The following is a 16,518-nucleotide window of genomic DNA, read 5'->3' as shown; positions in this document are numbered from 1 at the left end:
CGGTGCGAATATTTACACTAATTATAATATTGTGTTCTAAATGCAAATTACGTTGGATTCTGCTTCTTCCATTCTCTTATTCGATAGGTACGAATGTGGCGGCATGAAGAAATTTCGATGCGTTATGTGCGGAAAATCGTTCTCTCAGGGATCACACCTTAAGCGGCATCTCGAGTCGGGAGTTTGTATAAAATATTACTTTTAACAAAATGCTACAAGTGGAATGAAAAACGAGTGTAAAGGAACAGCAATCGCTGAAATAAACATCGAATTTGTTTCTGAACCAAATTCCAACCCATAGGCAGAGTCAGGTTTAATCTCAAATCAAATTGAAACTGAACGTTCAGACAAGAATGTGTTGGGTAGTATATTAAAGCCAGATTTTCAAAAATCCCCAATCAGTTTTAATTAGAAGTGAAAAACAAATTCGATGAAAATCATTACCAAAATATTATGTAAACAAATCCCACTTTTCACTTGGTTAATGATGGAACTGTAAATAGATACATCCTTGAGGAAGTAATATGTTTTATATTACATATCAATTTATAAGTGAACAATGTTGTAGTTTGTTGTTTTTGTTGGTTGTTATTTATTGTGTACGATAATTTGGAAAATAAGATGCAAACTAATTATTATCTAGGTTTTTCAACTTGATACCATAAGCTATAACTGAAACCAAATTAGTTTAATAAATATATCAATTTGAGAGATTTCAACTAACAGTGGTGACCTCTTACTCATTTTTGTTTCTTTCTTTTTTTTCTGTTTCTTGAATTGCATGAAACTATATGGTTCAACTTTCTAAACATACTCTCTGTGCCTTTTATTATGTTTTTATTCTATTAAAGGTTGCAGTAGCAGTAACATGAATGTTCTCAGGGTGGTCACTACCAGCACAAACAACTCCGACCGATCCTGTGATATAATCATTGAAGAAGAAATGTCCACGGAAAGTGATGACGGTGGCTTCATACATCTTGACCCATTATATGGCGAACCTTCGAAAAATGTAACAATAGCAGCAACTGATTTTATGGGTAGTAATAGTCTTATGATCGAAGACCATCATCTTGGTATGGAAGATAATAATTCCTTCAACGTGGTACACGAATTGGACTCACAGATATCGTCGATAAAGGAAATTATATCGTATCAACGATTTGGCAAAATAGATAAAAAAGTGTTTACAAATCTTAATTTCAAATGTCATTTGTGTGGATTTGGTTGTGCGATTCGTGAAACACTACTGAAACATTTCGATGAAGAGCATCCGATTTGAATTATAGTTTAACATAACTAACTCTGTTCATGTATGTACTAAGATGCCAGAAATAAATCAGTTTTACATGTATGACTTCGTACCTTGAAACTATTAGGTTTCCTCTTCATTTAGCTATGGTTAGTCTAGTAATTTATAGTACATCATAATGACACGTTTCGTAAGTATTTTTGCGTTTTCTTACGTGTATATTTTTCTTTCAGAAATCGAACAGGAAGACTTTGAGTATCTGGAGGAAATCGGGTCAACGACTGGAATCGCAACCACAGCTACGGTGTTGTTTGAAGTAAAACCTATGACCGATGGATGTTCTTTCGAGTATCTTGTGTCTGAAGAGACACCAGCAGTATCACCCGTAGAAAATGACGAACATCTGTTAAAACCCTTTGAGCCTATGATAAAGAAAAGAAAAATCCCTCCTCACATGCGTCCCAGAACAACATCAGAAACACGTTTTGAGTGTCCGAAATGTGGGAAAGAATATTCATTGGCTAAGAATATGAGGCGCCACGCACGTTTAGAGTGTAATCAGGAACCAAAATTTTCTTGCCCACATTGTCCACTTCGTTGTAAAAGAAACAATCAGTTGCAGAGACATATACTGGCTCGGCACGAACATATGTGATAGGTACCGTTAAGTGCCGTAGTTCAGCGCACCTAAAACATAGTCTCTCAATTGTAGTTTAAAAAATTGGAAACTGTTGATATAGGGGAAATGGATGTAATGTCAGCCTAAATGCCCCTAATTTGTACCGATACATAAATTCAGCAATCGACTAACTTTTCAATAGCCACCAAAAATAGCCATTAGTACCGTCCCAATCACGTGTTCATCTAGATAAAATGGATAAATAATAGCAAAATTTTAGCGATGGGCCCAATCTTAGATACGTAGGCCAACATTAGAGCCATTTCCCCTATAGCTATATTTGATTGAACTGGAAAAGCTGACAGGTAGGGGAAATGGCTCTAATGTTGACCTATGGATCTAAGATTGGGCCCATCGCTAAAAATCTGCTATTTATCAATTTTGTCTAGATGAACGCGTCATTGGGACGGTGCTAATGAATATTTTTGGTCGCTATTGAAAATTTAGTCGATTGCTTAGTTTATGTATGGGCCCAAATTAGGGGCATTTAGGTCGAAATTACGTCTATTTCCCCTACATGTTCGGAAAAAAATCTAGAAAATAATTGGAAGGGAAATCTGTTAAAAATATCGATGTCAATGCATAAAAATTCCTTTTCCGAAGCGTCAAATGACTTACCTCTTTTTGACAGTGGCACTTTTCAATTGATAGTTATAAATATGATTTTTTAGTGTTATCGTTAAATAAATTAAGCCGCTTGTCCCATTACAAGATACCTACAATTTTTCAAACAATGTTGAAGGCCTCTTGGTTATTTAGTGCAGTACATTTTATTCTTAAATTATTAAGATAGGGTTTTAAAGAAGACTATAGAAGACCTTTTAAAAGGGGGCTGAATAACTAGAGAAAGCTCTGTATTTTGTTCTCATGTAAATAAAAAAAATTGATCTTGCAGTCACGAACATCAAAAATACAAAAAGATTAAGGTTTTTGATGATTTGAACCATGTTATGCATATTGTGTAGAAGATCTGTTCACAAACAACCACATCATGAATAAAAAAGGCGATAGATAATTGTCTAACAATAAGAAAAGTTTTTCCTTACCTTAACACTGCTCGTGTAAATACTCTTTTATCACCTTTTAATGAAAAGTAACATTAGACCATTAGAGCACGGAGTAAATGGTTAATAGTTGGGGTTTATTTTAGCTATGTTCAATATAAGCTACTTCACTTTACTGATATAATTATTTATTTGCAGATAAACGTCTTGTGAAACCATCGACGGTTGCAACAGCGAAGAAAATCAAAACAATCACTTTTACTGCTGCACCTTCTCAGTCAGTTGTTGGAACGATTTCAACGACTGCCACTCAGTTAGCACAGATTACACAATCGACACCGGTAGTCTTGAATGATCTGAACGATTGCTTGCTTGAGAGCAAGAATATTGTAGTCTCTAAAAAAGACAACAAATACATACTATTCACTACCGCACCTATATCTCAGCAGCAATCTCCAGCGTTTCAACCAAGTTCGTTGCAGACTAGTGTGCAAACAATAGAAACTTTAAATCCGGTACAGACAGCAGCCGTCATTGATACGGGACGTATTGAAGAGCTTTTGAAAAAGGATAAGATCATTAAGAGGACTGAACTGCAAGGCGATGGCACCACCACAACTACCTACATCTTCGATGAGTGCGGTAATTTAAAAGTTCTCTTTAAGTGGCCGTACAAACAATGCGATAATCGCGACGATTTCAAAGCGCGTGATTACCGTGGTGTAATCCACATCCCAGAGCAAAAAAAAAAAATCGGCGGTAATCGCATCGTTTGTGAATACCATTTTAATCTCTTGGGTCTTCTTTTGTTCGGAAAATGTGGGTTCTTTACGCTCATCACTCATATTTACATCATGTGCACATACCTTCCAATCGTTCAGATCCGTGATACAGTATGCGTTGAAAATTATGCAGTTGTCAACATATGTTGTGTTCACGGATCCCTTCACTTATTCTATATTCTAAGTTCTTACTTCAAAACATTGTTCGTTAGGTCCTTATTTCCCATATCATTTACTATATAGGTTTAAATTGGTTGCGGATTGTATTACACAAATAAAGTAATCTTCTTTTGGTTCGTCTTTATTTATACATATACAAGCATTCATTAAATAATGTATCACGAAATAAACTAAAGTAAAAACAGAACTTTTAACAAAGGTTCAATCAACACAACACTTTCCTTCCAGTTTTTATTGTATGTTTTATTTTGAATACGCCTATCTAATTAGCGTTTGATTGTGTTTGCGCTTGCCATTCATATTAACCTCTAAAATCAATCCTATATCCAGCTTTTGAATCATCCTAACCAAGTATTCGTGTTCTTGCAGATATTTTACCACTGAAAAGTACATCAAAAGAACTGGTAAGCCATTCAGTCTCTTCTCCAACAACGGTTGAGACTTTGAGCATCTCACCACAGCAAACGATCATAAAACCGACTACTATTTCCATCGTGAAAGTAGGTGCCAGCGACATGGTAACAACTGCGGGAACGGCGGTTATCCCTGTAGGAACCACTTTGATTCCAACAACTTCCAGTATCAGTGCTATCGGTAGCGGCGGCACATTTATTAGTGCTAGTTCATTTCAAAATAACCAAAGTCAAAGTACCGTAACGAAAAAATTGGTGAAAGCTACTCATCCACGAATTAAGTATTCTAAACATAAAAACCCTTCGGTCCAATCGATTGCTACTTTACCTATATTGACAATTCCAACTGTTACTACTAACACCCAGTCGATGAACGACCCCGTGCATCAAGAGTCACAAGCAAGTGGAACAACTACAAAAATTGAACTACTTAATTTTTCTCTCTCGAGAAAATTCCCCGGCCAAGGAGCCAAAACAATTGACGTAAGCAACATTCAGCAAATTCCGATCTCGGCCATTTCGAAAACCATGCCATCTCGATACACGGTAAATGAATACGAGACGTCGACGTCAAATACCTCTCAGAGTAACGATTTCACCACTGGCATGATTGACGATTTAGACTACTCGGTTATTGATGATATTGAGCTACCGGATGACGTTCAGGTAAACTTTGCTGATTCTTACACTGGTAAGGAATCACATACAGATAGCGAAGAAGTAGGTATGGATTCACAAGACCTTGTGAAACAGTTACCGACGAAGAAACCTGCCAAATCGGAAGTTAAACTTCTGAATACTGCAATGGACGATAAGTATGCACTGTTGGCCAATACAAGTATTATGAAGAACTTTGAGTACACTGTGAACGAGTCAGTAGTAAGTGACAACGACGATAATGAGATGCGTCAATACGTTTGTCGCCACTGTGGAAAGCGATACCGTTGGAAGTCTACTCTACGAAGACATGAGAATGTCGAATGTGGTGGCAAAGAAGCAATGCATCAATGTCCTTATTGCACATATAAGGCGAAACAGCGTGGTAATTTGGGTGTTCACATCCGGAAGCATCACGCGGATATGCCACAACTTGAGAGCCGCAGAAAATCGAAAAATCGTGACTCGTTGAGTATGCTTGAATCAATTAAACCCGAAGCAATGGAGATCGGCAATTCAGGACAAATCTAGAGGAAAAGTAATAATGTTGTATGTTCAAAAAAAGAGTTTTTTGAAAAACAAGTTTAAAGTCACGTTTTCGAGTGTGATAGACTTTGTGGACTTTGTAACAAAGTGTACCTACCCATTAATATTATAAATGTGTGTTGAATTTCAGGCGTTGAAGGAAGGAAAATTTGTAATAATTCTATTACTGGTGTTTCAAATTTTATGCTTCAGTCTGAATGCCTCGTGCAACGCTGTTCAAATTCAATGTTCCGTAATTTAGTATAAGATGGGGTAAACAGTGGAGCGCTTAAGGAAAAACGTCCAGATATCAACAATAATTTACTAAGTTGCTAACAATCAGAGAAACAGATTTTAAATTCAAAAATCATATTGATTCAAAAATATTTTACGAGTTTTTCAACCATAAATGTTTTATTGATTCAATTTGTTGATTGTTCATTCAATCGTTCCATATTTTCTTATCAATAATAACATATTGTAAATTCTTTAAACGAACCAGTTTGGCTCTTAAATAAAGATTACTATCAATAGTACATACGTACTATATGCTTGATATGTGAAAAATGAAGCCCAAGCTAAAATACATTTACATCCCTGATTCTATATATGCACAGTAGGAGATCTAACGAGCATAACGAGGTCATAGAGCCTTATTAGTAAATGCACGGCTATAAAACAAGACCAGTGATTTGAGGATCATATTTTCAATAATTTTAGTTTTAACTAGTGATCAATTGGCTTCAAACGGCACACCATGTCTCATGGTTCAGGGTTCAATTTTTTAAATTCCTAAATAATAATAAAAAAAACTGGACACATACCTTCTGACACCGAACATAACGAGTATTTAACAATTCAAACCTTTCTAAACTGATTACTTATCACTCAGCTATTCTCATTTTGCCAAAAATTGTCCTGAGTTCGGTGACCTAAGCCTAGCAAAACAAATATTCACTTTGCCCCGTCTCACCTTAAATACGGATTTGTGATTAAGAACAAAGTGTAAAACTATGATTAATGTTTATTGATTATTAAGTGTATAACAATTGTCTGTAGGAAGAATACTAAGATTATATATAAGTGAGATTAAGCTTTGCATCAAATTATTTAAAATCTGCAATTTGTTTTAAGAGATTATTTAGTTTCACGAGTATTTGCTACATTTTATTTATAGATTTTCCATTTTCTGAAGTTATCATTAAGTTAAAACCACATTTAACGGCTACATAAGTTTTATTGTTTAAAATTCTTAGGAGCATTAATTTTATAAATTGCGTCAACGTTATTTTTATGATAATCAAATGGAGTGTGTGTTACAAAACATTGATTGTGTTGTTAGTGTTCACCAATTCTTTTTTCTTTGTGGGTTTAAGATATGTGAGCAAATGACTCTACACAACGTGCGGTTATACCGAAGGCAATCACTAATATCACAAAAGTTCTCAAATTTCATTTACCGTAGAAAGTACAATATCCGTTTAATTTAATGCTTCCCTGTCAACTTATGTGTGCTTCATTATAAAAAAGAAGCATACACCTATAAATAATTCAGACGATTTAAAGTGTATAAAAATAATGTAAAAATGCCAAATTTTGCAAAATTGTAGATGTTTCATGTAATGTAAAAAATGTAAAACATTAGAAACAAGTAGTTGCCATGGAATTAAAAATGCTGTATTACATATTAAATTTCATTGCAGAATGAACATGAATGGAGAAAAAACATATAAAAATTTACTATACAGGCAAACATGCAGAATAAGAACAGTAGCATACTTGCAACATTTTAAATCTAGATGATGTTCAACACTATATATAAACTACCTATATATTTATCTGAAAATCGTAAAATAAATGAATGGATTTTTATCACTTATGTATTAAAATCATTAGTGGTATTCATATAGCGCATCGTAAGAACATACACATCCGTAGAAATGGAGGAAGCTCCTTGCGCATATGGTCGTGTTTAGAACAATAGTCGTTTGGCATAACGCTCATTTGTCGTAAATGAAAAAAATGCACTGCTTTGTCCCCTTCTTCTTCCGATCATTAGCGGTGTTTTCAAATAGGATCATGAATAGTTAATATTCTGATTCTAAATAATTGTCATTTGAATACTCATAATCAAATGAAAGCTTAGACCAAATTACTTTTTGGGCAAATTAACGTTATGCAAAATTACTTTATGTTACACGGCACCATATGGAAAATAAAATAGTCGAAAATTATCAGCCTCTATTGAAAACTAATAAAGTTAAGTACACTTACAAAGGTATATGCTTTTACTATGCACTATGTGAAGCCCTCTTTGTTTGTTTTTTTGGCGGCATGCTCCAACCAGTATTATCCTCGCATTAATTCTCGATCATGTTAGTTTAGGCAACGATTTGAATCAATCTGATTTTGGGCAATCGTTTGCAAGAGTTGTCATACTAGCCCGGAACTAAAATTAGATACCGGTTGGAGCTCACCATCATTTGAGTCAATTATTTATTTCGCTACCAAATAGAACCTGCGGCACATAACTTTTTTCGTGTTTTTTTTCTGTCATATGTGTATACAATGTTAAGTGACGAAATGTAAATTTTGACTTACATGTTACTAACATATTGCTTTTCTTTTTCAGGTAAGGCAATTACTCCCGAACGAGCGTTCACAGACTGAAAAATAATGCAATTACGCAGCATACCCCACCAAGAATATCAAGAAATTTGCTTCGGATGTATTACTATACAAAGGTGATATGATAACCACTTTTTCCTGTTTTAGAACTACTACAAAACGTAACTGCTGGTGCATCGTTACCTCCACGCTCGTGGCTGATGTGGAAGTATCTCGAGAACAAGTACAAGAACCTTGGTCAGGAGATCTATAAGTGCCGACAGTGTGGCAAATTGTATCGCACCAAGTACACATGGAAACGCCACGAAAAGAAAGAGTGTGGTGTTAAACCTCAGTATCATTGCTCACACTGTGATTTCTCCACCAAATACAAGCACAATCTGAAGACGCACAATAAAATCAAGCACGAACTGCTCCAATCGATGCATCATCACAATTCACAACATCATCTGCTGCATCACCATCACCATTATCACCAAAGCATGGATTTATCGGTTGGCCGTGCAGTTATAGGGGAGACTAGTGAAAGTGATGCTATTATATTGGATGATCACGAAAATACGGCTGATACTAGAACTGAAATTAGTTGTCGGAATAAAAATACTATAAAGCCACATTTCCATGATAAAGAAGATGATGGTGTAGTTTAAAATCGTTGCTTCCAATTTATGAACTGCATTTATAAATAGTTACGGTAGATGTACCAGTTATGGCTGCACGTTCCAATTATGTTCTATGGGAATTCCATAGGCCATAATTGGAACACACCATAATAGGAACGTATGGCCATAGCTGGTACACTTACCCTATCAGTGCAAACCTTCAATGCAGAAGTGAATAAAATACCATAGAAGTGCGTTTAGCAAAAAGGTTGCTAAAGCTTATTGTACGCACACTACGCCAAGTGTATGGATATACAAACTGTTTATTTTCATTAGGAAAATCTTAAAGCGATACAATCTAAATTAGGCAAGGATTAGGGTTCCCAGGACCAATCGGACAACAGAACGCGTGTTACGTGCGTATACATTAATTACCCGATTTTGTGTACACCTCCGCGCATCAGACTTTTATTTAAATAATTTCAGATAACCGTAATTCCAAATCTTTCTCATTCATCTTTAAAATGGATGTTTTAGGTATATACTTTGGTACAATAAGACCACTGGAAAAGTGCATGGATTTTGTAGCACATCAGAAAATATTTTCAAAAAGGGGGCTGACAAAATCGGGCCATTACTGTATTAACACAAAAGCATAAGACACATTTTTCTTTCAATGTGAATGTGAAACCAAAAATCTGAAATAATTAACATTTAAAAATTTTCACATCAGCTGTTTTACTAATAAAAATTGCTGTAAGTTACCGACAATGTTTCACCCTCCTACATTTCAACTCTACTGGATTGGGACAGGTATTTTTAAATGTTTTCATATATTGTACTAGTTTGTACCGTTCTCCGCACAAAGGCACTTATTTTTTTATAGTATATGGAAATAGAAGCCAATCATCGTGCAGTGTGCGATATTGTGATCATAACCTAATATTTTCATCATATTTTTAATCGAGAAACATAATTTGGCACCACTATTCCAAAATGTAAATGTCGACAAATTTACGGAACATATACTACCCATAATCGAATATCAGTACCATCTTTGCTTGATTTCCTATCCATATGAGACTGATAGTCGATTATGAGCAGTATAGACAATTTGAGTTTTTAACCTTCCTGTGTGAATCAATCTAAGATCAAACGGGTGTTTATAACCGAATCACGCTTAACTTGTTTATAAATTTTTTTATAAAAAATAAATACATTCCAATTTTTTCCATTAAGCTTTCAATTTGAAACACAATTCATCCATACTGATTGGCGAACTTTGGAGTGTTGTAAACATTGTTCTGTTATAATTAATTGAGCTGAAATTTATTCGACTGAAATATATATAAATGATTTCAATTTTGCCATACAAAATGTATTTTTTTTTTGTAGCACCTGTTAGGGATCATTTAGTAGGGGAGAGTGGACACACTTGATCCCCTGTTTTGATGTTTGATATATCTCAGCGAAAAAATAGAAACTTGATAAGGCTTTCGCACAGGTATTCAAATGGCTCCAAAACATCGTTTTTTAAGATGTCTAAAAAGCACTTTGAAAGGGATTTTTCAAATAATACTTTTAAAATTTTTTCGAGCCTCTACAAAATTCAAACTAAAAGCGCGATGAGTTGCAACCAAATCAGCTAAAACTTTCAGAGAATGGTTTTTTCACCTAAAAGAACAAATCTAGTTGTTGATCCTTGGAAAATTAGAACTTTTATTTTTGTGGGCCAGTCTATTTACTCGCAATGTGTAACATTCAGGGGAATCAGATCTTCCACAGAGTTTTTTTTTAAATTTATTTTCGCATTCATAGGGATAAGAGGGGCATATTGAATAGGTGGGGCATAGTGAGCATCCCGTGCACCAGCTTGGACTTCCGGCCATTCGGAACAAATTTATTGGTGGTAGGATCAATATCATAATGATATTGAACCTACTACCAGTTTATTTGTTTCATGCAGCTAGAGATCCAGGGCCAAACTGCGGGATGCTCACTATGCCCCTCCTCCCCCTATATCAGGTTTAAGTGTGTGTAAACCTTTGGGGGATCAAGTGTCCCCTAACTGAGTTTTCAACTTCATATCAAAGTAATCAAACAAATCAAAGAAACAGCACCTACACTGCAATGATTATAGTCGATTCTATTTATTCACAGCTTTGAGCTAGTCACCGTGGTTGCTCCATTCACTGTGTTTTTTTAAGTAAGTTCTAGAGCTTTTGCAAAATAGTGTAAAATACTATATTTATATCACTCACGAACAAAAAAACAGTACTCCTTTTTTCATGTCCGGTATATATGTAGTACGTTTGCACTATTTCTAAAGGGTAATAGAACTTACTAATAGAAAATACGGTAACTAGCTACTTGAGGGTACGTTTTGGTTGAAAATCCTAAAATGAAAACATAAGATACGAACTGATCTCAAATATATAGGTATTCGTTCCAAAATCTGACGCCTTCCGTCTAGACGAAACTTTGTGGAAACTTACCTGAAAAAAAAATCTGCTCAGAATTTCGAAAAACCAACTGGGAATTAAGTGTCCAGTTTACCTTAATTACGTAGGTAAGTTTATTTTTGTAGATTTTCGCATTTTACCGAATTTTTCTAAAGCCCTTCAGGGGCCCCAAGATTTTATTGAAGTGAAACATACGTATACACAATTCCGCTAACTTCGAGTTGTGGATAATAGATCAGTTGTCAATTGCATATGCTATGTTCAGACTGAAGGCTTATAACACGTTATAGTAATTGTTATAACCAAATAATTCATCAAGATAGTCTTATAACATGTGTGGAGGCGAACCAGCCTAAGGCTGAAAGCCTCCTAAATAAAGCTAAATTAATTAATTAATTATAACATGTTATAACTGCTTAGTCTTAACATAGCATGAAAAAAGCTATCAAATAATGTTAAGGGTAGGTGTTGAGTTTCAGTTGGGATTTAGTAGCAAAAAAATAAAGTTAGGGGTTCGCCTGCTATAACAATAAAATCTATGCTAATTTCAAATAACAGACTAAAGTGGTAATTTTTATACGATAGATGGAGGAGATAAGTATAGAGTTGATAGTTCCGTTAGAGTATGGCAGTGTGAAAATTGCATATAGATAGTAGATAGCGAGCTAGGACAACTTTTAAGGAAGGTACAAATCGGTTGTTCATCTCTCTTTACCAAACTCCCCCTTTGGAGAGGGATGGTGAGCCCCCCCCCTCCGCCACCACTGGCAAAAAGAGATGAACGCCGACCGCTCAAGTACCAACGATGTGTTTGAAACAGTTCTACCGATTTTTACGGCACTTCAGTTGTTATTTGAAGGAAGGCATCCAGTCGTAGGTTTGGAAATTGCAGCTATTGTTACCCCTACCACGGTATGTGCTCCCTGTCAAGTCGACGATGATATCCTCATATGATATCCTTCTGCGTTTCAGGCGTATTTTGGTTAAATGCAAAAATATACTGTTCAATTGCGTTGATTCATCCCATACCCGATTTAGAGGTCGACGCTCATGCGACTTGACAGCGAATGTAACAACTCAGACATCGTTCAATTCGGATTTAATAGAATCACTGAACAAGTGTAGGGGTTTTTTTTTAAAGAAAACAATATCGGAAATGCACTGTACCTACTTCCACAGTTGATAATTGAGGGCTTTCGAAGCCTCTTGTTACCATTTTTTGCATTCGTATATCTTGTGGCAAGCACAATAACATGCTATATTCGGGAACCACCAGATAAGAAGAAGAAACCAACATCCGTTGGTTTTGCTCGTTATGTGTTTGCTAACTTTTATTGACAAATTTAATAAAAAATATTCGATCATTTCGGGTTGGAAAACTTGTCTGAAATCCTAAAAGGCTGAATTGTCAAAAGGCTGAAAGTATAAAAATGCTGAAAAGTATTAATAGGCTGGAATTTTGATTTTAATCCCGGCCCATGTGTGTTGTGAATGGGTGCGATATCCTACGCAGGTGTGGAAGCTGCCTTCCTGCACATTCGATTGCCGTCAATGGATATGGATGGCTATCGATGTCCGTCGGTGATTGGCACTAGATTGCGGAACCGTGACCGACGTTAAATAAAGGAATGAAGAAGAAGAAGAAAAGAAAAAAAAAATTGATTTCAATCATCAGCAATTTGGTTCAAAAGTAAAATTCTGTTAAAATTCATCAATTCATTTCTTAGATGCAGAGAATTTGCTTCATTTTACTCATTTAAGGGGAGGTTCTTATTCAAATGACCAAAAAGTATGCAAAGTTTGGCATTTGTTGTGGGCCAATGAAAAAACATAGAAGGACGCAGTTTTGAAATTCAAAAAGCTTAGAACTTCGTCTTTATTTCCAAAATTTTACAAAGCGAAAAAAATCATAATGGCGCTCGCGGTCACGTTTTCAGTAAGGTAGTGTACGCCTGGAATTGTCAAACTGCGTACAGCTTGGTACCTCAGGATCGATCTGAAACACAACACGATTAATGAGGCTTTAAAGTAAACTAAATTTATTGGAGGAATGACATAAGAACGGGTACAAATAAAATTTGTCAAAATGGTGCGATCTCAAACTTTTGGACGATTTTGACCCCTTTTTTTCCTCTTTAAGGCTTCAGAAAAAATAGTGAATACAAAAAAAAATTGTAGATTTTATAGGTCATTCCTTCAATGAAAAAGGTTTTCAAATGAGATTCTACGCAGTTTTGAAAAATCATGTTTCGAGATATCCACGCGTCTCGAGTCGAGAGCGTCCCATGGCGGCCGGGACGCCGCTTCGAACAATGGTCTGTAGAAACTTTTCTTATGCGCGGATCGAAAAACTCTTTCAACACAATATAGTAGACACTTATACTGCCGTTATACGCATAAGAGTCCCATGGTGCATAAGGATTGCATAGAATATGGGACAGTTATGCGTATAACGGCAGTATACCTTTCAAAACATGCAACAACAAAAAAAATCGATTTTTTTAAAATTTTGGATGAGAACCTCACTTTAATGGGAAGTCCTAGTTTCCCTTGAAAAAACATTGTAATCATTGGGCATTTTACGGATGCCGTGTTTGTTTTTATGTTGGTCATTCGCAATTTTTATTTTCGATTTTCAGCGAATACAATTTTTAGCCTTTTGTCATATTAGCCTTGTGATACATTTTCAGCCTTCTGTTTGAGTCCCATCTGGGCATAGCTACATATTGTGCTTTCTTGCACATATAGTACAAGCCTAAAATACTATTAATTAAAAACAAGAAAATGTGGCAGTCTTAAAGAACTTTAAGTTGACGGTATGCTTAACGTTTCAGCTTAAATGTAAAAGTTTAGGAGAACATCCATAAGATTTTAGTATATAAACCAGAAGCATTCCCAATAAACAAATATGTTTTTCCGTGATATATTGTTGATTCGCTCAGGAATCACATCCCAAATAATTTTTTAATCATTATTTTGTTGAAAAATTTGCACAATGGATCTAGTTCCAAAGTTGTTATGTTTATCGAGGTTATTTTTATTGTTTTTTTTTCTATAATTCATGCTTGGAATACACAGTTTGTCACACATTTTGCACATTCTTTAAAAAACTTCATTTATTCCCCCGCTAGCCACCATCGAGGATCTTCACAGATTGAAACGCTTCACGAATTTCTTAGGCATTACTGGCTACGGTATGTACAAAATCATGGATGACGTAAAAAGCTCTCAAGCAGGATTAAGTTCTATTACCTGTCTTGTACAAAAAAAAATTTTTTTGGCTGACATGAGCTGGATTACAGAGGTAGCGCAATCGATTAAGTGGTGTGAGTGACATCACTCTACGATTCAAGCGATTTATTTATTTGTCGTCAATCAAATGTAGACCAGTTTAAGTTACAAAAAACATTTCACTACTACATATGCTGCCCGTGCAAATACTTACGTCACTCATTATGTTAACAATATCTTTGGGTAGCTTAAATACAACTGCATTTGATGATCTGCTGTACCTTTCTATGTACTCATTGGACATATGGTCGATACATTCCCCCTTATTCTGCGAGTCACGTGACTCTCTGTCACCGGTGAGGTGACAATTGTCACCTCACCGGTGACAGAGAGTCACGTGACTCGCAGAATAAGGGGGATTGGCAGTGAATACAGGGACACGGACAATGGATACGTTGTGTTTGCGTGGATTTTACAGTAAACCCATGGGTTAAATTTACGTCAACGGAACGCAAACGTATCCATTGTGGGTGGACCTAAACGCTAGTGGTGACCCCGTTAGACAGGTTGTCCATAAGAGCGCCAGCCGCGCACTGACGAGCACTGCAGCCGGCGGGCTGACTTGCAACATTTTTGTTTGTTTATGGGGTGTTTACACTTATGCTGTTTCGCTAGCGCTAATGAGCCAGCTTCTAGCAAAAAAGCTCACCAGCATAATGTAAACAAATCATCAGCGTCTACCAGTATGAGATTTCAGGAGCAACTGAAATTCGAAATTCGTGCTAGTTGCCTAGTACACTAGCGCTAGCAAATCCGCACAGATGTAAACACTCAATTACTGATGATACGAACTTGCGTGCCTGCTGTTTGGCAGCGTGCTCATGGGCGAGCATGTATAACGGTGGAAATAGTCTACCTAGATGAACATGTGAAGCAGGCTAATGTGCCAAATGTAAACAATCCCGTCTATTCTGCGAGTCTTGCACACTTTTTGTCACTAGTAATGTGTCAAAAGTCATGTCATGTGAGCAGACCTGAAACTTCTCAATTTATTAAAATATTAAAATATTCTTGCCCTGCGATTTTAAGCAGCCCTCGTCTCGAGTGAGTGGTGGCAGGAATATGAAGCAAACCCCACACGTGTCAATATATTGATGCGAAGAGGAATTATTGACAATAATATTGATGATGTGAATGCAAAAATATTGTCAATATCGATATATTGACGTCAATATAGAATGTATTGACAATACGATTATTGTCAATAAAAGCAATCGTGTAGGGTCCACTTGAGGGAAGTAAACAAAAACTCTCCAAGAGAGAGGGAGAGTTTTTTTCCCCTTCCTCCACAAGCCGGTGGAATGATTTGTGAGTAGGAATTCTACTCCTCAGAAAAAATGCTACGCTTTGCTCATTTCAGACTCCTCCATGTATCCTGATTTTTGTATACGACAAAAGTTGGGATCTTCTTGTTATACCGTATGGTACTGTAACAAGTTTGTTACCTATCAAAAATATTCCAAAAATTACATATTTTTTTAGCTAAAAATTTCATCCAGAGGCTAACGGTATCCAAGGAGGTCCCAATTTTTTTTTCGTTTACAACAATTAGGATAAGTCTTGTAAGCGGTCAAGGTAGTCGACACAATTTCTGTGATAATCGACTGCTTTTGCCTCCGACATTTGCAAAACGAGATATCATAGTACAGTACCAAACTAAAATGTCTTATCACATTCTCTGTCATACGACACTGTCACCGAAGACCGTCACAAATGTTTGTATTTTAGTTTTTCTCATAATAAGAGCTGCTGATGTTGTGCTTGTGTGAATTCTGAAAATAGCTAGCAACGATGTCCTTGTAATAACATTTCTGATCAAAAATGATTTAATTTACACCAAATTGAGGAATTACAACGAAGCCACACTTGTTATATGACAGTTATTTGATCATTTTCTTTATGTTCGAATATTATTCTACCGTTTGTGTTGTGTGAAAGAGACGACAGTGGTGCATGAGTGTACGAATACAAACAGACTGTCGCGCACGACAACGAAGTGAGTGTAGCAAAAAACGTCAACTGTTTCAATCCCTGATCAGGATA

At 36.0% G+C, this 16,518-nt stretch overlaps 1 protein-coding gene across 3 annotated transcripts in view; it reads left to right on the top strand.

Annotated features, from left to right (window-relative positions):
- The window catches only part of LOC135713166 (longitudinals lacking protein, isoforms F/I/K/T-like), a 155,224-nt gene extending 146,452 nt beyond the window's left edge, over positions 1-8,772 (top strand). Inside the window, exons 7-8 of one of the 3 annotated variants that reach the window (XM_065236277.1) lie at positions 3,134-3,577; positions 4,267-8,206. In XM_065236277.1, coding sequence (XP_065092349.1) covers positions 3,134-3,577; positions 4,267-5,498 — 1,676 coding nt within the window. In that variant the 3' untranslated portion in view covers positions 5,499-8,206. Of the gene's footprint in view, positions 1-3,133; positions 3,578-4,266; positions 8,207-8,267 lie in introns of those variants that run through there. The other 2 variants (XM_065236279.1, XM_065236278.1) reach the window with 2 other exon arrangements.
- Positions 8,773-16,518: the final 7,746 nt, after the last annotated feature.

Source organism: Ochlerotatus camptorhynchus, unplaced genomic scaffold (genome assembly GCF_037179485.1).
Source record: "Ochlerotatus camptorhynchus isolate MF236.1 unplaced genomic scaffold, CSIRO-AGI_Acam_v1.1 ptg000541l, whole genome shotgun sequence".
In the NCBI taxonomy this organism is placed as follows: Eukaryota; Metazoa; Arthropoda; class Insecta; order Diptera; family Culicidae; genus Ochlerotatus; species Ochlerotatus camptorhynchus.
The sequence above is the reverse complement of the archived record's forward strand: the minus strand, read 5'-3'. Positions and strand labels throughout refer to the sequence as shown.